The 26,275-nt window shown below is 45.4% G+C and overlaps 1 protein-coding gene across 1 annotated transcript in view; it reads right to left on the minus strand.

Moving 5' to 3' along the window:
• Window positions 1-17,823, minus strand: part of LOC149445353 (uncharacterized) — a 28,656-nt gene extending 10,833 nt beyond the window's left edge. Inside the window, exons 1-3 of the mRNA XM_089653896.1 lie at window positions 17,605-17,823; window positions 9,209-12,438; window positions 5,941-5,994 (exon numbers count right to left, since the gene is read on the minus strand). Of these exons, the coding sequence (XP_089510022.1) occupies window positions 5,941-5,994; window positions 9,209-12,438; window positions 17,605-17,654 (3,334 nt within the window). The 5' untranslated portion in view covers window positions 17,655-17,823. The remainder of the gene's footprint in view (window positions 1-5,940; window positions 5,995-9,208; window positions 12,439-17,604) is intronic.
• Window positions 17,824-26,275: the final 8,452 nt, after the last annotated feature.

The following is a 26,275-nucleotide window of genomic DNA, read 5'->3' on the forward strand; positions in this document are numbered from 1 at the left end:
GCTGATATGGCCCACAATAAAATAGAGTTTGACAACCTTGCCATGGACCCTTTACCAAGGGGCCCCCAGATCCCGACCCCCCCCATGGGAATAAGTATGGGGTACATGGAACCACTACCCATTCACAAAAAAAGTGTAGTGTAAAAAAGATCGGAGACAGTCTTTGACAAGTCCTTTATTAAAAGTAAAAATTGAAAAAATGTCCCCCGAAGTAGATCCAACGTCAATCATGATGCCCACCGCTACCCGAAAAATGGAAAAAAATTGCGCTTCGCTCACGATCCCGACTCCCGCCGTCTGACATAGTGTCATAACATCACAAGGGGGCGGGGATTACCCCGCCCACATGTGACATAATCCTGTGCCGTGATTGGCCAAAGCATTGCACCTGACCTGTGGTCAGATGCATTGCTTTGACCAATCACAATGTCAGGGGGCAGTGCATTCTGGGGCATGGCGGGTCGAATGGTCAATGTACAAGTCAAATGTAGGTTCGACTCGAACATTCAGCCCAACACTACCGACTAGTATTCCAGTGCGTCTCTCTCATTTTCTCTCCCTCACTCTGCTACTGTGACCCCAGCACTGACAGAGAGGGGCGGGGGAGGGCCAAACAAGGGTGATGTGCCTGCAACTGACATCCTCCTTATCAACGGATGATGCCATTGGTCGTTAGGATGCTGGCACCTAGAAGGTCATAAAAGAGCACAATGAAAACCTGTGGCTTTGCATACTAAAAGGCAGTATTGATCCACCTGTTGGCTTGTATAAAATTTTTGGGCATTTTGCCAAGGCACCCCTGAAGAAGCCTGAAGGCACCCCAGGGTGCCTGGGCACCGTGGTTGAGAAAGGCTGCTCTAGAGACTAGAGAAGTTTCTATAAAGCAGTGGGTAGGAGTGAGGAGGGGCTGATCTACAGTTGCAAGAAAAAGTATGTGAACCCCTTGGGATTACGTGGAGTTTTGCATGAATTGGGCATAAAATGTGCTCTGAACGTCATCTAAGTCACAACAATAGAAGAACACAGTCTGATGAACATAATACTACACAAACATTAGATGTTGCCATGGTTTAATTGCACATAACATGTAAACATTCACAGTGCAGGGAGGAAAAAGTATGTGAACCTTTGGACTTAATAACTGGTTGACCCTCCTTTGGCAGCAATAACCTCAACCAAACCTTTCCTGTAGTTGCAGATCAGACCTGCACAATGATCTGGAGTAATTTTGGACCACTCCTCTTCACAAAACTGTTTCAGTGTAGCAATATTCTTGGGATGTCTGGTGTGAATCGCTCTCTTAAGGTCATGCCACAGCATTTCAGTCGTGTTGAGGTCAGGACTCTGACTGGGCCACTCCAGAAGGCGTATTCTGTGCTGTTGCAGCCATTGTTTTGTTGAATTACTTGTATGCTTTGGGTCATTGTCCTGTTGCATCACCCATCCTCTGCGGAGCTTCAGTTGGCGGACAGATGGTCGTACGTTTTCCTGAAAAATGTCTTGATAAACTCTGGAATTCATTTTCCCATCAATGACAACAATCCGTCCAGGCCCTGAGGCAGCAAAGCAGCCCCAAACCATGATGCTCCCTCCACCATGTTTCACAGTGGGGATGAAGTTTTGATGTTGGTGTGCTGTGCCTTTTTTTCTCCACAGATAGTGTTGTGTGTTCTTCCCAAACAACTCAATCTTGGTTTCATCTGTCCACAGTATATTTTGCCAGTAGTGCTGTGGAACATCCAGGTGCTCTTTTACAAACTTCAAACGTGCTGCAATATTCTTTTTGGACAGCAATGGCTTCCTCCGTGGTGTCCTCCCATGTACTCCATTCTTGTTTAATGTTTTCCTTATTGTAGATGTGTCAACAAAAATGTTAGCATGTGCCAGAGATTTCTGTAGGTCTTTAGCTGACACTCTGGGATTCTTCTTTACCTCATGCAGCATTCTGCGCTGTGCTCTTGCAGTCATTTTTACAGGACGACCACGCCTAGGGAGAGTAGCAACAGTGCTAAACTTTCTCCATTTGTAGACAGTCTGTCTTACCGTGGACACATGAACATCAAGGCTTTTGGAGATACTTTTGTAACCCTTTCCAGGTTCATGCAAGTCAACAATTCTTGATCGTAGGTCTTCTGAGAGCTCTTTTCTGCGAGGCATGGTTCACATCAGACAGTGCTTCTTGAAACCAGTAAACCCAAAACAGGTGTCAGCAACACATCCAATATCATCACACTGATTGGAGTCAAGGTTGGCTCACTCCTGGCTCCAATTAGCTCAGGGAGAAGTCATTAAGCTAGGGCCTCACATACTTTTTCCTCCCTGCACTGTGAATGTTTACATGTTATGTGCAATTAAAGCATGGCAACATCTAATGTTTGTGTAGTATTATGTTCAGCAGACTGTGTTCTTCTATTGTTGTGACTTAGATGACGTTTAGAGCACATTTTATGCCCAATTCATGCAAAACTCCACGTAATCCCAAGGGTTCACATATTTTTTCTTGCAACTGTACATACTTAGGGGATACTGACCAATCCCCAGGCAGGAGGCTTGGCATGGGGTCAGGAGAGCCCTTAAGTATGACTGAGCCTGCTCAGCAGCAGGGAGAGTTCGGGTGAAAGATGAAGTGAGAGGCTGGGATGCAGGAGCCTGGGAGAGGGCCGAGTGGGAAGGAGCCTACCTACAGGACAGGAGGACCGCTCAGCCTCACCAGTCCCTGGAGGGAGGCCTACCTGTGGAGCCAGCCCAGCAGAAGGTCTGAAAACAGCCACCTACCTAAACCAGCTCACGGGAAAGCGATTGAGTGAGTAGACCTTCACCCCTCTGGACCAGCTAAGGGAAAAAGAGCACTCTGGTGGGGAACCTGATTAGCTCCTAACCTGGGACTGTTCATCTGAAAGTGTCAGGTACTGAATTCCCTGCCCAGGGATTCCTCCAGACATCTGGGTGAAGAAGAGGATTTATCTGGGGTCTGGGGTGGTACACCAGGAGAGGCTGGAGAGCTCTCCTGGAGGAATTTGCTGTGTAAAGACCTGTACATAGTTGCCAGGAAGTTGTCCTCAGTTTACTGTTCCTTGGGCATCCCATGCATCCCTCAACCCCATCCAAGTTCAATACCGCTTAATAAAACTACATAAATAGAGTTCAAGGACTGTTTGCTCTCTCTGGAATGTAAGTCTGTGGAAAATGTGTGTTGCCTGAATGTGCAGAAGTATAGGGGGACCCAGGGGTGGACTGACCATTTGGAAACTCGGGCACTGCCCGAGGGCCCGGGGTCAGTAGGGGGCCCCATGAGATGCCCCTGGTACCTTTTTCAAAGGCTTTTTGTGAGTTTGGGCAAGGACACAGGGGCCCCATGATCCCTTATTGCCCGGGGGCCCCATGAGTTGTCAGTCTGCCCCTGGGGGGACCCAAATCTTCAGTGACTCCTAAGGGGGTAGTGCTACTCATGTAAATCCTGGTGCCTGTGCACTTCTTGGCTGTGTTCATGAATGGCTGACGCAGATCAGTGCCTGCTGCAGGCTCCAAAGCTTGTGACTTGCTTCAAAAGGTACAATGTGCTGTCTGAGCGATCACTAGTGGAAAGGAGACTGAGGAAATGCTTCCAGCTGCCTGCAGCAGACTGATGACTTCACCTTAGCCTAGGCAATGTCACTAGACAGCTTTTTAACGATACAGGTGGCTCTTTTCTATAAAACGGTACTGTAGATTGCAGGGGCGGACTGACAACTCATGGGGCCCCCGGGCAATAGGGGATCATGGGGCCCCTGTGTCCTTGCCCAAACTCAAAAAAAGCCTATGAAAAAGGTACCAGGGGCATCTCATGGGGCCCCCTACTGACCCCGGGCCCTCGGGCAGTGCCCGAGTTTTCAAATGGTCAGTCTGCCCCTGGGTAGATTGTGACTTGTCAGCAATTTATTTGTGTAGACTTGGTAATTAGCCGGGACAGGCTCTTTGCTGGGGGCGGGCGTTTCACATCCCATTATTTACATTACTTATGAAATGAAGAGCTTGCAGGTATGTTCTGTCAGACAGCGAATTAATGGGAGGGGTGTTGGCACAAGACAGCGAGAATCAGACTGAAGAAGTAGAATATATTAAGATTTTATCCTGTTTAATATAAATGTTACAAATTGTTTGCCTGGGATTTCTTCCAGCAAAATATAATCTGTACAATGTTGCTTGTGCTCAGGGCCGTGGATAAGGGGGGGTACCACCAGTCCTCCTGTATGAGGCCCAGGCCAGCAGGGGGGCCCAGGGTGAATCAGACATGGGCTGGAAGGGTGAGCAGCATGCGAGAGGGGGTGTCAATTACTGGAACCGATCCCCTAGGCTTCAGTTGTGAATGAACACAGTGAGTGATCGGTACCAAACCACGGGGCCTCATTCAGCCAACCTAATCGGGCCCCACCATCCCCACAAAAAACACAGTTTACTAGTCTTCAGTTATAAATGAACACAGTGAGTGATCGGTACCAAACCACAGGGCCTCATTCAGCCATTCTAACCGGGCCCCACCATCCCCACAGAAAACACAGTTTACTAATCTTCAGTTATAAACAAACACAGTGAGTGATCAGTACCAAACCACAGGGCCTCATTCAGCCAACCTAACCGGGCCCCGCCATCCCCACAAAAAACACAGTTTACTAGTCTTCAGTTATGAATGAACACAGTGAGTGATCGGTACCAAACCACAGGGCCTCATTCAGCCAACCTAACCGGGCCCCGCCATCTCCACAAAAAACACAGTTTACTAGTCTTCAGTTATGAATGAACACAGTGAGTGATCGGTACCAAACAACAGGGCCTCATTCAGCCAACCTAACCGGGCCCCGCCATCTCCACAAAAAACACAGTTTACTAGGCTTCAGTTATGAATGAACAGAGTGAGTAATCGGTATTGATCACTCATTGTGTTCATTCAGGAAAGGAAGGGGCTGGTAAACTACTGGAACCAATCCCCTGTATGGCTTTCTCTGCAGCAGCTGAAAGCTGACTTCTTCTCCTCTCCCTCCCGTCAGTTTTCAGCTGCTGCAGAGAGAGCCATACAGGGGATCAGTTCCAATAGTTTACCAGCCCCTTCCTTTCCTGAATGAGCACAATGAGTGATCTGTACCGATTACTCACTGTGTTCATTCATAACTGAAGACTAGTAAACTGTGTTTTTTGTGAGGATGGTGGGGCCCGGTTAGGATGGCTGAATGAGGCCCCGTGGTTTGTTACCGATCACTCACTGTGTTCATTTATAACTGACATCTAGTAAACTGTTTTGTGTGGGGATGGGGGGCCCGGTTAGGTTCGCTAAATGAGGCCCTGTGGTTTGGTACCGATCACTCACTGTGTTCATTTATACCTGACGTCTAATAAACTGTGTTTTTTTGTGGGGATGGTGGGGCCCGGTTAGGTTGGCTGAACGAGGCCCCATGGTTTGGTACCGATCACTCACTGTGTTCATTTATAACTGACGTCTAGTAAACTGTGTTTTTTGTGGGGATGGTGGGGCCCGGTTAGGTTTGCTGAATGAGGCCCCGTGGTTTGGTACCGATCACTCACTGTGTTCATTTATAACTGACGTCTAGTAAACTGTGTTTTTTTGTGGGGGTGGTGGGGCCCGGTTAGGTTGGCTGAATGAGGCCCCGTGGTTTGGTACCGATCGCTCACTGTGTTCATTTATAACTGACGTCTAGTAAACTGAGTTTTTTTGTGGGGATGGTGGGGCCCGGTTAGGTTGGCTGAATGAGGCCCCGTGGTTTGGTACCGATCACTCACTGTGTTCATTTATAACTAAAGACTAGTAAACTGTGTTTTTTTGTGGGAATGGGGGGGCCGGTTAGGTTAGCTGAATGAGGCCCCGTGGTTTGGGGGGCCCTGTCAGGTTGGCTGTAAGGGGCCATGTGGTTTGTAACAGCAGCCTCTGCTTGAGCTCAGATTACTCACCATGCACCAGTGGCACAAAATGATGAAACAGCCATAAATAGACCAACCAATTCACTGTCAAAGAAAAAGAATCAATATAAAAAAAGATTAACAATTTCCACGCTGTATATAATTAAATATCACAAAGCGTAAAAAAGAAGCAGCCAGCATACATACATGGAGCTTATAAAACAAAAAAGTGCAGAGCTACACATTCAAAACTACTACTAAACAAAAAAAAATACATTAAAAAAAGTATAGTGTCCAATAATGTGCACAAAAAAAAATATTTAAATTAAACAAAGTCTTTAGCCACAAATATAAGTTCAAATAATTTCAGAAAAAATTATGTTTCCAAAAAAAATACAAAAAAAACTTCTTGGGGATCCACCATCACCAGCACCTCAAAAAATACTGCCTCTTATCGCTGCACTTTATTTATTTTTGCGCTAAGATTGACAATTTAAAAAAAAAAAACAATATTTTTGACTTTTGGCTATTAAACATGTCCAGTAAAAAAATGTAAAAATCAGATTTCGTCATAAATTTAGGCTAAAATGTATTCTGCTCCGTGTCTTTCCTAAAAAAAATCCCAATCCGTGGAAATGAATCGGTTTACGTGAAAGCTTTAGTGTTTACAAATGGCGGTATAGATACTGGAATATTTATTTAAAAATTTTTATACTAGTAATGGCCGCAATCAGCGACTTATAGCAGGACTGAGGTGGGCATTCTGATACTTTTTGGCCTAAATTTATGACGAAATTTGATTTTTTTACATTTTTTTTATTGGATATGTTTTATAGCAAAAAGTCAAAAATATTGGATTTTTTTTTTTCCACAATTTTCATGGGTGTCTTTACGTATGCACTAATCTACTGTATGTGTGATGCTGGACCCTGCATGTCTGCTGTAGTAGTGTACCCTGTAGAACAGGGGTCTCCAAACTTTCTAAACAAAGGGCCAGTTCACTGTCCTTCAAACTTTAGGAGGGCCGGACTGTGACACCAGCAGGAGCAGAATATGGTATTAGGGGGGTATAATTATTGGTATCAGTGGGCAAAACAGTGTCCCATCCATCATTGGTGTTAGCAGAAGGAATAGTACCCCATCATTGGTGTCAGTGAGAGGAATAGTGCCCCATCATTGGTGTCAGTGGGAGGAATAGTGTCCCATCATTGGTGTCAGTGAGAGGAATAGTGCCCCATCATTGGTGTCAGTGGGAGGAATAGTGCCCCATAATTGGTGTCAGTGAGAGGAATAGTGCCCCATCATTGGTGTCAGTGGGAGGAATAGTGCCCCATCATTGGTGTCAGTGGGAGGAATAGTGTCCCATCATTGGTGTCAGTGGGAGGAATAGTGCCCCATCATTGGTGTCAGTGGGAGGAATAGTGCCCCATCATTGGTGTCAGTGAGAGGAATAGTGCCCCATCATTGGTGTCAGTGGGAGGAATAGTGTCCCATCATTGGTATCAGTAGGAGGATTAGTGCCCCATCATTGGTGTCAGTGGGAGGAATAGTGCCCCATCATTGGTGTCAGTGGGAGGAATAGTGGCCCATCATTGGTGTCAGTAGGAGGAATAGTGCCCTAACATTGGTGTGAGTGGGAGGAATAGTGCCCCATCATTGGTGTCAGTGGGAGGAATAATACCCCATCATTGGTATCAGTGGGAGGAATAGTGCCCCATCACTGGTATCAGTAGGAGGAATAGTGCCCCATCACTGGTGTGAGTGGGAGGAATAGTGCCCCATCATTGGTGTGAGTAGGAGGAATACTACCCTATCATTGATATCAGTGGGAGGAATAGTGCCCCATTATTGGTGTGAGTAGGAGGAATAGTGCCCCATCATTGGTGTCAGTGGGAGGAATAGTGCCCCATCATTGGTATCAGTGGGAGGAATAGTGCCCCATCATTGGTATCAGTGGGAGGAATAGTGCCCCATCATTGGTGTGAGTGGGAAAATAGTACCCCATCATTGGTATCAGTGGGAGGAATAGTGCCCCATCATTGGTGTCAGTGGGAGGAATAGTACCCCATCATTGGTGTCAGTGGGAGGAATAGTGTCCCATCATTGGTGTCAGTGGGAGGAATAGTACCCCATCATTGGTGTCAGTGGGAGGAATAGTACCCCATCATTGGTGTCAGTAGGAGGAATAGTACCCCATCATTGGTGTGAGTGGGAGGAATAGTGCCCCATCATTGGTATCAGTGGGAGGAATAGTTCCCCATCATTGGTGTGAGTGGGAGGAATAGTGCCCCATCATTGGTGTCAGTGGGAGGAATAGTGCCCCATCATTGGTGTCAGTGGGAGGAATAGTGCCCCATCATTGGTGTCAATGGGAGGAATAGTGCCCCATTATTGGTGTGAGTGGGAGGCATAGTGCCTCATCAATGATGTCAGTGGGAGGAATAGTACCCCATCATTGGTGTCAGTGGGAGGAATAGTGCCCCATCATTGGTGTCAGTGGGAGGAATAGTGCCCCATCATTGGTGTCAATGGGAGGAATAGTGCCCCATTATTGGTGTCAGTGGGAGGAATAGTGCCTCATCATTGGTGTCAGTAGGAAGAATAATACCCCAACATTGGTGTCAGGGGGAGGAATAGTGCTCCATCATTGGTGTCAGTGGGAGGAATAGTGCCCCATCATTGGTGTCAATAGGAGGAATAGTGCCCCATCATTGGTGTCAGTGGGAGGAATAGTGCCCCATCATTGGTGTCAATAGGAGGAATAGTGCCCCATCATTGGTGTCAATAGGAGGAATAGTACCTCAACATTGATGTTAGTGGGAGGAATAGTGCCCCATCATTGGTGTGAGTGGGAAGAATAGGGCCCCATTGTCAGTGTCAGTGAGAGGAACTATGCCCCACTGTTGCTGGAATTGGGGGAAATAAGGGCCCAAGGGCCAGATATAAGCAGGCAAAGGACCACATCCGGCCCCAGGGCCACAGTTTGGAGACCACTTCTCTAGAAGGAAGTATTTCAATTATTAAGGGGAGCCATGCCTTCCTCTTGTTGGTGAGGAAGGGCTGCGGTAAGCTGTTGACTAAAAAAGATAAAAGTAACAGTAATTTAGCTATTCAATGCCATGCAGGAACACAGTCAGGAAATGGTGGTCCTTAATGACTTCCTATTTAGACATCTGGCAACTTAGAAAAAAAAAGGCTTGCGTTTGACATAAGAAGACACTGTTGCCTAACATGCCAGACACTGATTTTGCTGCCGATTTACAATACTTTCAAAAAATAAAAAAAAAACAAAACATTGAACAGGAATTATTAGACTTACCCCCAATGCCTTTGCGCTTTTCTGATCCCACGGGTCTGACGTTCTCTATAGACCGGCTCATCCTTGTCATTCTTGTTCTCTTTTTAAAACTGTTTGCTGTAAAGGTGCTGGCATTATCTTTGTGTGTGTTCAAGGTTCTGTTTTCTTGATTTGTCTCATCGAAAGCCTTTTCTCCACGTTTAGGCTGAAGCACTCTTGCTGATTTGTGTTGAATGTTTGGTTTTGAGGTTTTTCCAGGTTTTCGTGACTTCTGTCTTATGGGTTCCATTTCAGGTTTTAGTTTACTTTGTCTTGTAGCATCATCAGTATTTTGGGGCTTGTTGCTCTTCTTTTGTTTTTTACTGGATTTAGGCGCTCTTGCTGACGCCATATGCACAGTGCCACTGCTTGGAGAGCTATTGAAATCCAACTGGTTGTCTTCAGAAGGAGAGATGTCCAGGGTTTGACCTTCGGAGGCATTGGAATCCACTTCATTGCCTGAGATGATGTCAGTGTTTTTATTGTTGACTTTAGAAATTGTATGTTTCCGCACCTTGTCTAAGGATTTTCTGTGAGGCAGTTCAAGATTGTTGAAGGTCTTGGCTACCAGACTTTCTGATGCTCTAACAACAGGTTTTCCAGTTTCTATTATTGTATCTTTGTAAAGTTCACGGTCTTCAATGTCAGTGTCATCAAACTGCTGCACAGTGCCACTGCTTGGAGAGCTATTGAAATCCAACTGGTTGTCTTCAGAAGGAGAGCTGTCCAGGGTTTGACCTACGGAGGCATTGGAATCCACTTCATTGCCTGAGATGATCTCAGTGTTTTTATTGTTGACTTTAGAAATTTTATGTTTCCGCACCTTGTCTAAGGATTTTCTGTGAGGCAGTTCAAGGTTGTTGAAGGTCTTGTCTACCAGACTTTCTGATGCTCTAACAACAGTTTTTCCAGTTTCTTCAATTGTATCTTTGTCTTCAATGTCAGTGTCATCAAACTGGTTTCTGAAAGAAGAACTCCTATTATGTCCAATGCTCAATGAACAATTGGATTGCATCTTGTAATTCATGGAAGTAGGGTTTATTACAACCGGGTTTGGAATATTTATTTCATGTCCATAGTTTTTCTTTATGTCCAGTTCAGTGTCCTCTGGAGAACTGGTGCTATCTCTACTGCCTTCATTGGTGCTCTTGTCTACCCTATTAAGTACTTCATCACTAAAATGAGCTGAATTGTCACCTGATGCATGGTTTGAGGAAGCGATGTATTCCATATCAGTAATATCAGGTCCCTGTTTGTCTTGAGAGTCACAGGAAATGTTTTCAACTTTGTTTTTAACTGTTCCATTTTGTTCTTCTTCAGTTTCAGAAACTCTTGACCACTGTTTGTCCCGAGACCCACAGATAAAAGTTTCGTCCTTGGTTTCAGCCAATTCCTTTTGTTCTTGTTTAATTTTCACAGCTATTGGCTCCATTTCGCCTTGAGATTCACAGGAAAGGTTTTCATTCTTACCGTTATCCTTTTCAGAGGTGAGTAACGTTAAGGTCTTGTCTTTGGCTTGGAATTCTGGACCTCTAACATCAGGTTTTTGTCTATCTAAGGAATCTTCATGCAGTCCACTGTCTACAGTAACAATGGGGAAAGGCTGCCTGCTAAAGCGAGAACTTTGCTTAGATCTGGTGTTTAACGAGGAACTGGTGTCTATATTGTCTTTCATGGAGGTACGAGTTTTTAGCATCTGGCTTGAGGAGGTATCCATTCCATGTCCACAGTTGCCATCACTTTCCTCTTCTTTGCCTTCTGCAGAACCAATGTTATCTAGGCTGCTTGCATTGGAACTGTTGTCTAACCTGCCACCTCCAGTGTAATCATCATCCAGTCCAGTGCAGTTGATTGAATTGCCATTGGATTCTTGGCTTGAGGAAGCACCATGTTCCTCTTCAGTAACTAGGGTGTCATGGTTAGTGCAAAGTGCATTTTGTTCTTCAGGTTTGGAAGCTGTTGGAATGTTGTTTTCAGCTTGGCGTGGACACACATCTATATCATCCTCATAGGTTGTTTTGTCCAGTTCTGCATCATCTGCAGACACATGGTTACATCTACTGCCTGCACTGGCACAGTTACCTGACCTACCATTTACAGTATCATAATGGTCAAACCCAGAATTAGTTGTGTTGTCATCTTCATTGCTTGAGGAAGCAATGTATTTATTGTCAATGATTTCAACCTTATGGCCGACACAGTTGGCATTTTGTTCTTTATTAGTTTTGGAATTTGTTGACCAGTTGTTTTCATCTAGGGACTCTTGGGAATATTTTTTGCCCTTGGTTTTATCCATTCCAAAAGTGCCATTATCGTTCAGTGCCAAGTTCACAGAATCGACATCTGATTCAGGGACTCGGGAAGCAGTGTATACATCTTCTGCGATTTCAGCTCCATTAGTTTGAATGCCTTCAACAGGGTTTTGTCTTTCAATGGTATCCTCATACAAATCAGTGCGTTTAGGAACATTGGTGTGAGGCTGGCTGCAAAAAGGGGAACTGTTCTTAGATGTTGTGTCCAACGAGAAATCTGGTTTAGTGCCCTCAGGAGAAAATACACTGTCATCTAGTCTATTGCTTACATTGGCATTACCCTCCATTGCAAAGCTCACTGAATTGCTATCTGATTCGGGGAATGAGGGAACATTGTTTATATCTTTTATATCTTTTGCAATTTCAGTATTATAACCTTGAGAGTCTTCAACGGGGTTTTGCATTTTAAAAGAATCTTCATAAAGTTCATTGTTCTGAGATCCAATGTCAAACGAGGAACCATTGTCCATCTTGCCAACCTTGAAGGTAGAGTTTTCTAGCATCTGGCTTGAGACATCCACTCCATATCCATAGTTTTTATCGCTGTTCATTTCTGTATCCACTGTAGATATGGTGTTATCTTGGCTGCTTGCATTGCCATTGTTGGGATAGGATGCAAACGTAACGGTTGAGTTGTCATTTGACCCATTGCTCATGGAAGTAAGGTACTGCCTGCCTTCATGGTCAGTGTAGAGCGTATTTAGTTCTCCATTGGTTTTGGAGGCTCTTGGCCTGTCGCACGTCTCCTCCTGGGGTTTAGAAGAGAGACTTTGCCTCATTGTTTCATCCTCTATGGGCCTACCCTCAGTTTTACAAAACTTCATGATGTTTTTATCATCCTCAGTTTTGTTCAGGGATATATTTGGTGACTCCTGACTGCTGAACGGCAATAGGTCGTCCCTGCAATAATATCAAATACACAATGTAACTATGAACAGTTGACACAATTGCTTAGATTAAAGAATACATTATGTTGCTGTCTGAATTACACACAATATTTATTTCTGACAAAACATATTTTCATAACTTTTGAGGAGATAGCAACTAAATGCTAAAAATTGGTCAACGGTGACTTTTTGGCAAACGCACCATTTACTGCAGAGGATGGTCTCACTGACTGGTATCAGTCTCCTTCAGCGCTACAATGGTAACATCATAAAAGTATATCCAAAGCATTTTTCCATTCTGGATAATGTAAGGAATGGATAAATCCCTTTTTTTCCATCTGTGTCCCATTTGGGAGATTTCCCTTCACTTCCTGTCATTTAGATACATCCGCAAGAGAGAAAATTATCTCCAAAGTGAGGAGAAATCTGCTCCTAGAAGGTGTCCTGAGGAGAATGTCCCCTCTAGTAGTTACAGCTGAAAATGTTGGATTTTCTATCACTGCCAAGCCCAGTGACAATGGTCACCAGAACAAATAGAGAGAGAGAGAGAGAGAGAGTACACCCCCCTAAATGAGACACGGACAACAACTAGGACCTGTAGAACTGCACCCAGGAGCGGACTGGCAATTCATGGGGCCCCGGGCAATAGGGGATCATGGAGCTCCTGTGTCCTTGCCCAAACTCAAAAAAACCTATGAAAAAGGTACTAGGGGCATCTCATGGGGCCCCCTACTGACTCCGGGCCCTCGGCAGTGCCCGAGTTTCCAAATTGTCAGTCTGCCCCTGACTGCACCAGAGGTTCTAATCGTCACCATTCTAGTTTTGGCTTTAGATATACTTTTAAATTAAGACACAATAGTGATCCGAGTTTAGCGACATTTTATGGAATTGAGAGAGTAAAAAGTCATTGGAGGGGTTCAGATCTGATTAAAGAAATATCAAAAAAGGAGACTTTTTGGATATATGAATTGGAGTCTTTAGTACCAAGAGGTTTAAACATAGATATTGATTTAAATTGTTTTTTGACTAATTTTTAAGATAAATATTTTAAAATATTGATTACATGTAGTGATCGTTATATATAGTTTATTTTAATTTGGTTTCTATTTTTATAAATGTTTTTTGATTTTTTGTGTATGAGAAGAGTTGTGCTTTAAGTTCTGTGCATGGCCCTTTAAGGGTTTTTCTGTGGTTTGAAGAGCCATGCACAGGATGGTATATATTGCTTTTCTGCATATATATATGTTTTTATATTTTTTTTTGTGGGTGATTTTGAAGGAGAACGGTATTGCGCTGATTCAAACCTGCAGGGTATATATATTTAGCTTTTTTGTTTATGTAGTAGAGTGTATATGTATAATTAAATTGGGAAACACCTGTTCTAGCCGGGGTGATTAAGGAGACTAGGAACGCAGTGATTGGCTGGGTGTTAAAACTATGTAGATGAAGGGTGGTATTTATAAGAGCTGTCTGACGTTCCCATCTGTACCGCCCCTTGATGACGTCGGTGTGACGAAACCGGTTGGGTGTAGCCTACTTGATGTGGACGTTAGAGAGCCTTGCTGTTCTGTGCTGTATGGGAGAGATCCGCAGTGAGCGTTAACTGTATCTCACCTTTTTTTGCGATTGAAGCTGCTGTCTGTTGGACACCTTGTTTGTGAGTTTCCTTATAACTTTTATTAAAGAGATAAATGAAAAAAACGTATTGCACCGCTATGTTCTCTTTTTTGTCCCTGAGTGTACTGCATGCTCTCATGGAGGTATGAGAAAGAGTGGAGAAGTTCATCATAGGAGCTCGGGCTGCAAAGTTGTTTGTCTGTGATTATTATTATCCGGAAGTATCTGAAACATCACCATATCTATTTGGACATCGGGGTCATCGCTCCCAGAGCACAAGCGCTGTTGCTGGTTTATAATCTGACCGGCCATTAGCTCTGGTGAGTTCATTTCATCTCCTTTGGTGGTGGATTTTTCACAATTGGTTCAAGTCACTGAAGATATATATATATTTTTTGGACACTAATTTATGTTTGGACACTATAATTATTTATTTAAAACACTAAATGTTTTTTGGATGATGATATACACCTTTGTATAAGTTTGTTATTAGCGCATACCTTTTAATTAGGATTTTAGATATACTTTACCTGCTAGAAAATACACACACAAAGACGTGGATCTGAGAACCTCTGGTAGCTCTGCCGGGTAGAAGCACACCAAGCCTACAACCAATGTCCCCAAAACTTTCCTTCTCACCCAAAGGGTCCTCTTGTAGAATATATATATCGCCCTTCATTCGTCACCTTTTACAGTGTATCTACACCAGGGGCGGACTGACAACTCATGGGGCCCCCGGGCAATAGGGGATCATGGGGCCCCTGTGTCCTTGCCCAAACTCAAAAAAGCCTTTGAAAAAGGTATCAGGGGCATCTCATGGGGACCCCTACTGACCCTGGGCCCTCGGGCAGTGCCCGAGTTTCCAAATGGTCAGTCCACCCCTGATCTACACTTTGTTTATTTTGAGATGGAAGAGGCAAGGGTTAGAACCCCTGTTGCATTCAGCGGACACTACTGCCTGCGGAATATGACCCAGTCAAGTGAAGAAGGCCACGCTGCATGGTGGTGCAACACTTTAGTGGTTAAAACAGGTGGTGAGGAGTCAGCACATTGCCTCCTAACCACTTGTCAAATGCCTCTGAACAGTGATCTATGCATGGATGGCTTTTCAGAGGAGCAGTAGTCTTTGCTGCTAGTGTGAACAAACCCTAAAGAGCAGACCTGCTAGCTTAGGAAAGCAGTTCTGTACAGACATACATACACATACATATATTGTATACACACATATACATACATATATACACACATACATAAATACTGTACATACAGATGGATACATACACACGCTAACACATAAACATGCATAAATATAGCCCCACGCATACATATAGTACATACACATTTACACATACATAAATACATACAGATTCATACATACATACATGCACACATACATAAATACATACATACACTATATTGCCAAAAGTATTGGTCCTGCCCTTCAAATCATGTGATTCAGGTGTTCCAATCCCCTCCATGGACACAGGTGTATGCAATCAAGCCCCTAGGCATGCAGACGGCTTCTACAAACATTGGTGAAAGAATGGGTCGCTCTCAGGAGCTCAGTGACTCCAAGCGTGGTCCCGTGATAGGTGGTCACCTGGGCAATAAGTCCATCCGTGACATTTCCTGGCTACTAAATATTCCACGCTCAACTGTTAGTGGGATTATAACAAAGTGGAAGCCACTGGGAACAACAGCCACTCAGCCACCAAGTGGTAGGCCACGTCACATGACAGGGCGGGGTCAGCGCATGCTGAAGCGCACAGTACGCAGAAGTCGCCAACTGTCTGCAGAGTCAATAGCTAAAGACCTCCAAACTTGGTGTGGCCTTCAGATGAGTCCAACAACAGTGCATAGAGAGCTTCATGGAATGGGTTTCCATGGCCGAGCAGCTGAATCCAAGCCTTCCATCACCAAGTGCAATGCAAAGCGTCGGATGCCATGGTGTAAAGCCCGCCGCCACTGGACTCAAGAGCAGTGGAGGCGTGTTCTCTGGAGTGACCAATCACGCCTCTGTCTGGCAATCTGATGGACGTGTCTGGGTTTGGTGGTTGCCAGGAGAACGGTACTTGCCTGACTACATTGTGCCAAGTGTAAAGTTTGGTGGAGGGGGGATTATGGTGCGGGGATGTTTTTCAGGGGTTGGGTTTGGCCCCCTAGTTCCAGTGAAGGGAATTCTTAAGGCGTCAGCACACCAAGACATTTTGGACAATTTCATGCTCCCATCTTTGTGGGAAGAGTTTGGGGATGGCCCCTTCCTGTTCCAACATGACTGCACACCAGTGCACAAAGCAAGGTCCATAAAGACATGGAGGAGCCAGTTTGGGGTGGAGGAACTTGACTGTCCTGCACAGAGTCCTGACCTCAACCCCATAGAACACCTTTGGGATGAATTAGAGCGGAGACTGCGAGCCAGGCCTCCTCCCCCGACATCAGTGCCTGACCTGACAAATGTGCTTCTGGAAGAATGGTCCAACCTTCCCATAGACACCCTCCTAAACCTTGTGGACGGCCTTCCCAGAAGAGTTGAAGCTGTTATAGCTGTAAAGGGCGGGGCCAACTCAATATTGAACCCTACAGACTAAGACTGGGGGGCCATTAAAGGTCATGTGTGTGGAAAGGGCGGGGCCAACTCAATATTGAACCCTACGGACTAAGACTGGGGGGCCTTTAAAGGTCATGTGCGTGGAAAGGAAGGCGGCCCAATATGTTTGGCAATATAGTGTACATACATACATACACATACCTACATGCATACACACTTATACATATATACACACATGTTAGCATGGGGGATCTGCATTCTCATAGATTTGTATTGGTTCAACAACCCCTCATAGCTGGAGGCTGACTACTTCACAGAGCCACCCACACAGAAGGATAATGTCCTTTACACCTGCCAGTGACACCTGTTCTGACACCAAATACAGAGACATTTTTAAAGATACATCATTCATACAGCATTGAGTGCTGATTCTTTCCACCAGATCTTCTCATGCCATACAGTTGACCATATTCAACCCAACAGCAAAGTGGGGAACCACCGCATTTACTCTATGAGGCCGCATTGCTGACATCAGATGAGCCTATGGGTGACATCTACCAGCCGTTGGTGGTGGTCCCTCCTCTCCCCTGCAGCTGCTGCTGACTGACACAGGGGAGAGGACCGGACTGGAGTCGGCTGAAATAGGCAAGTATATACATCTTTCTTACACAGGTGTGGGGTGAGGGGGCATTTTTAGGCCCCACTCATTTCAAACATGTTACAAACGCACTTTTCTGCACGTTTTCCAAAAACACACATAGGGCAGCACATTCATTTCCTTGCGCACTTTTTACCACGCGTTGTGTTGTGTCGGTTCCCCCGATTCTCCAGCTCTGTGCTGGAGAATCTGGAGGGAGAACACAGATCTCCAGTGAAGGGCTGGACATGTTCTCCTGGGTGTCATAAACTGTGAATGACCATAGAATAGCTGTGATCCTCTGAATCTCAGCTATTCTGTGTGTCATAAACGGACACCTATATGGACAATCATGAGCTGTACGTCCTCCAGCTTACCCTGAAGTCTTGAAATCCCGTAGAGCCGCCATGGTGTCCTCTTGCATCATATTCTCGGGTCTGTTGTAAAAGAAATCCAAGTATTAGAACATACACTGCGGAACTAATACTTTTTTTTTCAAGTTGCAGTAGAAGTGTTGCCAAAGAAAGTACAATGTTTCAAGTCCAAAGATTGACGCCCAACAAACAACGTCAGAAGTACAAAGTGTCAGAACCTATCCCAAGAACACATCTATGTAGACAAGAAGGGAGAGTTGTTTACGGGAAACTGAAACTTACCATCTGTCACTGCTGACCTCCTCTGGAATTCATAGCCGCCTCTAATTTAAACCCTGTATATGAAAAATTGTTTGCTCCTGTTAAAATGCATATTTTAGACCGAAACATTATGTAAACCCCATTGTAAGGAGAATTTATTGAAACTGGAGCGGACAGAATCTAGAACAGCTGTGTGTTCAACCTTTCATTTAAAAAAACTTTAAGAGGAACTACATACTATGGAAAAATAAAATGTATAAAACCTAAAACTTGTATACAGTGATGGAAATGCGTATTTGCTCCCCTGCTGATGTTGAATGTTTGCCCCTCACAAAGAAATGATCGGTCTAAAAATCGAATGTTCGGTGTATTGTAACACTGAGAGACAGAATAGCAACAAAGAATTCAGCAGAAATGCGTCTAACAAATGATGACTGATCTGCATGTTCATGAGGGAAATAAGGATTTGATCCCCTTCACAAAACATGACTTGGTACTTGGTGGCAAATCCCTTGTTGGCAATCACAGAAGTCAGACGTTTCCTGGAGTTGGCCACCAGGTTTGCACACATCTCAGGAGGGATTTTGGCCCACTCCTCTTGGCAGATCCTCTCCAAGTCATTACGGTTTGGTGGTTGACGTTTGGCAACTCGAACTTTCAGCTCCCTCCACAGATTTTCAGTCGGATTAAGGTCTGGAGACTGGCTAGGCCACTCCAGGACCTTAATGTGCTTCTTCTCGAGCCGCTCCTTTGTTGCCTTGGCCGTGTGTTTTGGGTCATTGTCATGCTGGAACACCCATCCACCACCCATTTTCAATGCCCTGGCTGAGGAAAGAAGGTTCTCACCCAAGATTTGAGGGTACATTGCCCCGTCCCTTTAATGCGGTGCAGTTGTCCTGTCCCCTTAGCAGAAAAATGCCCCCAAAGCAGAATGTTTCCACCACCATGTTTCACAGTTGGGATGGTGTTCTTGGGTTCATAGGCAGCATTCCTTCTCCTCCAAACACGGTGAGTTGAGTTGATGCCAAAGAGCTGGATTTTGGTCTCATCTGACCACAACACTTTCCACCAGTCCTCCTCTGCATCATTCAGATGTTCAGTGGCAGACTTCAGACGGGCCTGGACATGTGCTTTCTTGAGCAGAGGGACCTTGCGGGCACTGCAGGATTTCAGTCCTTGTCGGCGTAGTGTGTTACCAATTGTTTTCTTGGTGACTGTGGTCCCAGCTGCCTGGAGATCATTGACAAGATCCTCACGTGTAGTTCTGGGATGATTCCTCACTGTTCTCATGATCATTGACACCCCACGAGGTGAGATCTTGCATGGTGCGCCAGACCTAGGGAGACTGACACTTGTTTTGTGTTTCTTCCATTTGGGAATGATTGCACCAACTGTTGTCACCTTCTCACCAAGCTGCTTGGCCATAGTTTGGTAGCCCAGTCCAGCCTTGTGTAGGTCTACCATCTTGTCCCTGACATCCTTGGGCAGCTCTTTGGTCTTTGCCATGGTGGAGAGTTTGGAATCTGATGGTTTGATTGCTCCTGTGGACAGGTGTCTTTTATACAGGTAACAAAATGAGATTAGCAGCACTCCCTTTAAGAGACTGCTTCTAATCTCAGCTTGGGGGCTGGCCCGGGATGAGCCTGAGCTCTGAGGATGTGGATTGAAGATTTCTATTTACATTTCCTTATTTTGGAGGACAACTCTGGAGCTGAGAGTCAGAGCTAAAAATACATTTAATGGCACATTCATTTGTGTTTTTATGCGCAGGACCAATGCAGGGGAAAATGGCAGCAAAATCAGCAGTTCCACCCGAACACCGATCCCAACGCCTCACTGCTCCTCTGCCTTGGCTGGTGTCTGGTGACAGAGAGACGAGTTTATCACTGCGCTGCTTCTCCTTTCACTGTCCAGTCACAGAATGGGGGCACATCCGGGATGACCTGGGCTCTAAGGAAGTGTTTTGAAAATCTATGTTTACTTTTCTTTATTTCAGGACAAGTCTGAAGGCCGAGAGTCGGAGTTAGTCATACGTTTAATGATGCATTCATTTGTGTCTTGTTATCTGCCTGGAGTCCGACTTCCTTAACCCCTCGCCCGCCAGAGGATTCCCCCTTCCTGACCAGGCCATTTTTTGTGATGCGTTGCTTTAACTGACAATTGCGCGGTCATGCAACACTGTACATGAATAAAATTTATATCATTTTTTCCCCACAAATAGGGCTTTCTTTATGAGGTATTTGATCACCTCTGAGTTTTTAAATTTGTAAACAAAAATGGACTGACAGTTTTGAAAAAGAAAAAATATATATATATTTTTGACTTGTTGCTATAAAACATTTTCGATAAAAAAAATGTAAAAATTCAAATTTCTTCATAAATTTTGGCCAAAATGTATTCTGCTCTGTGTCTTTGCCAAAAAAAAAATCCCAATACGTGTAAATTAATTGGTTTGCGTGAAAGTTATAGCATCTACAAATGGCGGTATAGATACTGGAATTTTTTTTTTATACTAGTAATGGCGGTGATCAGCGACTTATAACAGGACTGCAGCGGGCATTCTGACACTGGGGGGGGGGGGACCGACTTGGTGTCACTGACATCCCCAGTGACACCAATACAGTGATCAGTGCTAATAAAAAGCACTGACACTGTACTGATGACACTAGGCAGGAAGAGGTGATCAAAGGGTTAACTGTGTGCTATGTTTTACGTGGGAGACATGCTGTGCAGAGAATTACACAGCAGCATGTCCTTGCTGCTGTGTTGTTTACACACAGGTCTCTCCCCTGTCAGCTTTCCCCTACGATCGCCGAGTGCCAGCCGGGAATGGTCGGCCAGGACCCGATGACTGACATCTCTAGCCGCCAATAGCAGCGCGGGTAGGGAGGCGCGCGTGTGCGCCCCCTACCTGGAAATGCAAATCACGTATATATACATGATTTTGCGCAGCCCTGCCGCCCTGTAGCAGTATTTCTGCTATAGGGCGGAGGGCAACATGCCAAACTGACTATATATCCCCAAATTTCCAATAGGGCTTTCACAATCTGACACTTGGGGGGGGGGGGGGAGGACTGACTAACTGCCACTGACATCCCCGTGACACTAATACAGTGATCAGTGCTAATAGAAAAGCACTGACACTGTACTAATGACACTGGGCAGGAAGGTGCGATCAAAGGGTTAATTGTATGCTGTGTTTTGCGCGGGAGTCATGCTGTGCAAAGAATTACACAGCAGCATGTCCTTGCTGACATGAGAGAGACCTGTGTTGTTTACACACAGGTCTCTCCCCTGTCAGCTTTCCCCTACGATTGCTGAGTGACGGCCGGGAAGGGTCATCCAGGACCCGGTGATTGACATCTCTAGCCACCAATAGCAGCGCAGGTAGGGAGGTGCGCATGTGCGCCCCCTACCTGGAAATGCAAATCACGTATATATACGTGGTTTTGCGCAGCCCTGCCGCCCTGTAGCAGTATTTCTGCTATAGGGTGGAGGGCAACATGCCAAACTGACTATATATCCCCAACTTTCCAATAGAGCTTTCACAATCTGACACTGGGGGGGGGGGGACTGACTAACTGCCACTGACATCCCCAGTGACACCAATACAGTGATCAGTGCTAATAAAAAGCACTGACACTGTACTGATGACCCTAGGCAGGAAGGGGCGATCAAAGGGTTAACTGTGTGCTGTTTTAAGTGGGAGACGTGCTGTGCAGAGAATTACACAGCAGCATGTCCTTGCTGCTGTGTTGTTTACACACAGGTCTCTCCCCTGTCAGCTTTCCCCTACAATTGCCGAGTGCCAGCCGGGAATGGTCGGCCAGGACCCGGTGACTGACATCTCTAGCCGCCAATAGCAGCGCGGGTAGGGAGGCGCGCGTGTGCGCCCCCTACCTGGAAATGCAAATCACGTATATATATTTCAGCTTTCCCCTACGATCGCCAAGTGCTGACCGGGAATGGTCGGCCAGGACCTGGTCATTGACATCCCTAGCCGCCAATAGCGTGTGCGCCCCCTACCTGGAAATGCAAATCACGTATATATACGTGGTTTTGTGCAGCCCTGCCGCCCTGTAGCAGTATTTCTGCTATAGGGCAGAGGTCAACATGCCAAACTGACTATATATCCCCAAATTTCCAATAGAGCTTTCACAATCTGACACTTGGGGGGGGGGACTGACTAACTGCCACTGACATCCCCAGTGACACTAATACAGTGATCAGTGCTAATAGAAAAGCACTGACACTGTACTAATGACACTGGGCAGGAAGGGGCAATCAAAGGGTTAATTGCATGCTGTGTTTTGCGCGGGAGTCATGCTGTGCAAAGAATTACACAGCAGCATGTCCTTGCTGACATGAGAGAGACCTGTGTTGTTTACACACAGGTCTCTCCCCTGTCAGATTTCCCCTACGATTGCTGAGTGACGGCCGGGAAGGGTCATCCAGGACCCGGTGATTGACATCTCTAGCCACCAATAGCAGCGCGGGTAGGGAGGCGCGCGTGTGCGCCCCCTACCTGGAAATGCAAATCACGTGTATATACATGATTTTGCGCAGCCCTGCCGCCCTGTAGCAGTATTTCTGCTATAGGGCGGAGGGCAACATGCCAAACTGACTATATATCCCCAAATTTCCAATAGAGCTTTCACAATCTACAGGTTGTAACTCTGAAACTATTGTCAGTTGGCATCAAAATCAGTAGCTATGCCTGAACACCGATCCCAGCGCCTAAATAGCTGGGGGCTGGTGAGAGTGAGATGAGCTCATCACTGAGCTGCTTCTCCTTTCACTCTCCAGTCACAGGTTGGGGGCTGGTGCGGAATGACCTGGGCTCTAGGGAAGTAGATTTAAAAATTTATGTTTACTTTTCCTTGTTTTTTTTTTTCTTGAGACATCTCTGGAGCTGAACGTTGGATCTAAAATATACATGTAGCAATGCATTCATTTTATCCTTTTCATCTGCCAGATGTTTGGCTTTAACATGTATACGTGGCATCTTTAAACATGCCGAACTGACTGAACAGCCCCGTCAGTTTATTTCCAGGGCTCTCAGTGTAATCTGTTCAGTAAATATCCATCAGGGCGTTCACAGTCGCATGGCTGGTATCCTGCTGCAGTCAACGGTTGGAAGTCGAATCAGCGTCTCGGCCTGAACACCAATCCCAACCCTTGAAGGTCAGTCTGCCATGGCTGGTGATGGAAAGGCGCCCAGCTACTGGTTGCTTCAGCTTTGAACTTTACATAAGTAATGCAACTGGAACTTCTGGTTTGTTCATTTGTTTAGTGTCAGCAGTTTCTTTTCACAGAAAACAGGAAACAAAAAAAGAAGTTTCACCTTCTGCGATGAGAAGCACGGGATCAGAGGAGCTCCAAATGTAAGTAACATATGAAACATTGTGAAAGAGATTCATTTGTAGATGTTGGTGAGCAATGAAAGGGTAACTTGTGAGGAGCTGTTGGGGCTGATGTATATCTAAAGGTGGGAAGTCAAGATCTGTCATCCTAAAGGGAGAGTCACTGCCCTGGGGAATGCTGGATGGGAGGTCAGAGTTTTTCAGACTTCACTGGCTGGCTGCTTGTTGAAGGTCAGAGACTCTCCCAGTGGCAAAGTGATGACCAGAATGACAGACCTGGAGTCCTCACCAGATGCAGTGTCAGCGGTCATTGGGCTCTTTCAGACAGACCGCGGTGGATCGCTTTAAGTGGGTAGTAAAGCAGCAGATGGCAGAGGATTTTTACTTTTTTTTTCACTGCCAACCAGAGCCTTTAGGGAATGGGTCTCCAAACTGCGGACTAAGGGCCAGATGTGACCCTTGGGACACTATTCCTCCCACTGACACCAATGATGGGGCACTATTCCTCCCACTGACACCAACGATGGGGCACTATTCCTCCCACTGACACCAACAATGGGGCACTATTCCTCCCACTGACACCAATGATGGGGCACTATTCCTCCCACTGATACGAATGATGGGGCACTATTCCTCCCACTGACACCAATGATGGGACACTATTCCTCCCACTGACACCAATGATGGGGCACTATTCCTACTGCTGACACCAATGATGGGGCCCTATTCCTCCTACTGACACCAATCATGGGGCACTATTCCTCCCACTGACACCAACGATGGGGCACTATTCCTCCCACTGACACCAATGAAGGGGCACTATTCCTCCAACTGATACCAATGATGGGGCACTATTCCTCCCACTGACACCAATGATGGGGCACTATTCCTCCCACTGACACCAATAATGGGGCACTATTCCTCCCACTGATACCAATGATGGCAAAAAATGACAAGTGGTTAATTCATGACAATGGATTCCAGAGCTCAAGGGATAACACATGGATCACCTCCTTTCTGGCAGGCTGTCTCTCATTGAAACCTGAGACTGAGCCACCTGGTAAGTGACGGGTCACTGCAATAATCCGTTGATTTGTGTATGGGTATATTTAAGCTTCAGCTATTGATCTCTATAAACAACCATTTTTTAAGGGCAATTACCTGAAGATAAATAAAAATAAATGCTCAAGATCCAACTGCTGGCTTACAAAGAGTCCCTGTCCCTATCCATGAAGCCTGTCCCTGTCCAACAAGCCTGTCCCTGTCCAACAAGCCTGTCCAACATGCCTGTCCCTGGCCAACATGCTTGTCCCTGTTCCTGGCTAACATGCCTGTCCCTGGCTAACATGCCAGTCTCTGTCCCTGGCCAACATGCCTATCCCTGTCCCTGGCAAACTTGCTTGTCCCTTTCCCTGTCCCTGGCTAACATGCCAGTCTCTGTCCCTGGCCAACATGCTTGTCCCTTTCCCTGTCCCTGGCCAACATGCCTATCCCTGTCCCTGGCCAACATGCTTGTCCCTTTCCCTGTCCCTGGCCAACATGCCTATCCCTGTCCCTGGCCAACATGCTTGTCCCTGTCCCTGGCCAACATGCTTGTCCCTGTCCCTGGCCAACATGCTTGTCCCTTTCCCTGTCCCTGGCCAACATGCCTATCCCTGTCCCTGGCCAACATGCTTGTCCCTGTCCCTGGCCAACATGCCTGTTCCTGTCCCTGGCCAACATGCTGCAGTCAAGCACCCTTGCTCTTTGCGGGGAAGCAGTGGTCTCTCTGCTAAGGTCTGGCACACACCCCTGTTGTGTCAGAGTTCTCACCAATCAGTGGGGAACATGGTCTTTGTTGGTCCAATAACAAAAAAGCGTCCAAGAGGCGCTGAGACGTTGATGTGAGGTCATACGAAGTAGTGAGAGGACAAAATCATTTGTAGAACTCACTGACTCAGGTTAGGTTGATCAAACCAGACAGGGCTACCCTCCAGTGGGTACCCAGCAGGTTGCCAGAAAAAAAAAAGCGTGCCCTATTGGAAGGAGCAGCAGCCCAAAGGATGGAAGAGTCCACATTAACCCCTCCCCCTCCTGAGGATTTACCCCCCTTCCTGACCACGCCTCTTTTTGCTACTCGGCGCTGCACTAATTCAACTGATAATTGCGCGGTCATGCAATGCTGCACCCAAACAAAATTTACGTCCTTTTTTCCACACAAATAGAGCTTTCTTTCGGTGGTATTTGATCATCTGTGCGCTTTTTATTTTTCACGCTATAAACAAAAAAAGGCCAAAAATTTTGAAGAAAAACAATATTTTTTACTTTCAGCTATAAAAAATATATAGTAAACTCAAAGTTGGTTATAAATTTAACCGTTTCAATACCGGGCAATTTTCCCCCTTCCTGCCCAGGCCAGTTTTCAGGTTTCAGCGCTCTCACACTTTGAATGACAATTGCGCGGTCATACAACATTGTACCCAAACTAAAATTTGATCATTTTCTTCACACAACTAGAGCTTTCTTTTGGTGGTATTTAATCACCGCCGGGGTTTTTATTTTTTGCTAAATTAACAAAAAAAGACCAAAAATTTTGAAAAAAAAACACATTTTTCTTTGTTTCTGTTATAGTTTACAAATAAATAATTGTTCTTCATAAATTTAGGCCGAGATGTATTCTGCTACATGTCTTTGGTGAAAATAACCCAAATTAGGATGTATTATTTAGTCTGTAGGAAAGTTATAGAGTTCACAAACTATGGTATAGATCTGAATATTGATCAATCCTGAAGTACTGACAGCCAATCTAATATCTTGAGGTCCAAGAATGTCAGAATAGTACAGATATCCCCCAAATGACCCCTTTTTGCAGAGTAGACAGTCCGACGTACTTCATAAGAGGAATGGCGAGTTTTTTGAAGTTGTATTTTTTTGTCATAATTTTTCGGAAAATTAAAAAATTAAAAAAATTATTTTCACTATTTTTTTTTTTTACATACTGTCACCAGTGCAGTACAGCGTCATCATATAACTGGCATGGCGGTGAACAGGGACACTGACTGGTGACAGTA

Source organism: Staurois parvus, unplaced genomic scaffold (assembly GCF_062004578.1).
Source record: "Staurois parvus isolate SC_StPar_1 unplaced genomic scaffold, SC_StPar_1.0 ptg000726l, whole genome shotgun sequence".
NCBI lineage: Eukaryota > Metazoa > Chordata > Amphibia > Anura > Ranidae > Staurois > Staurois parvus.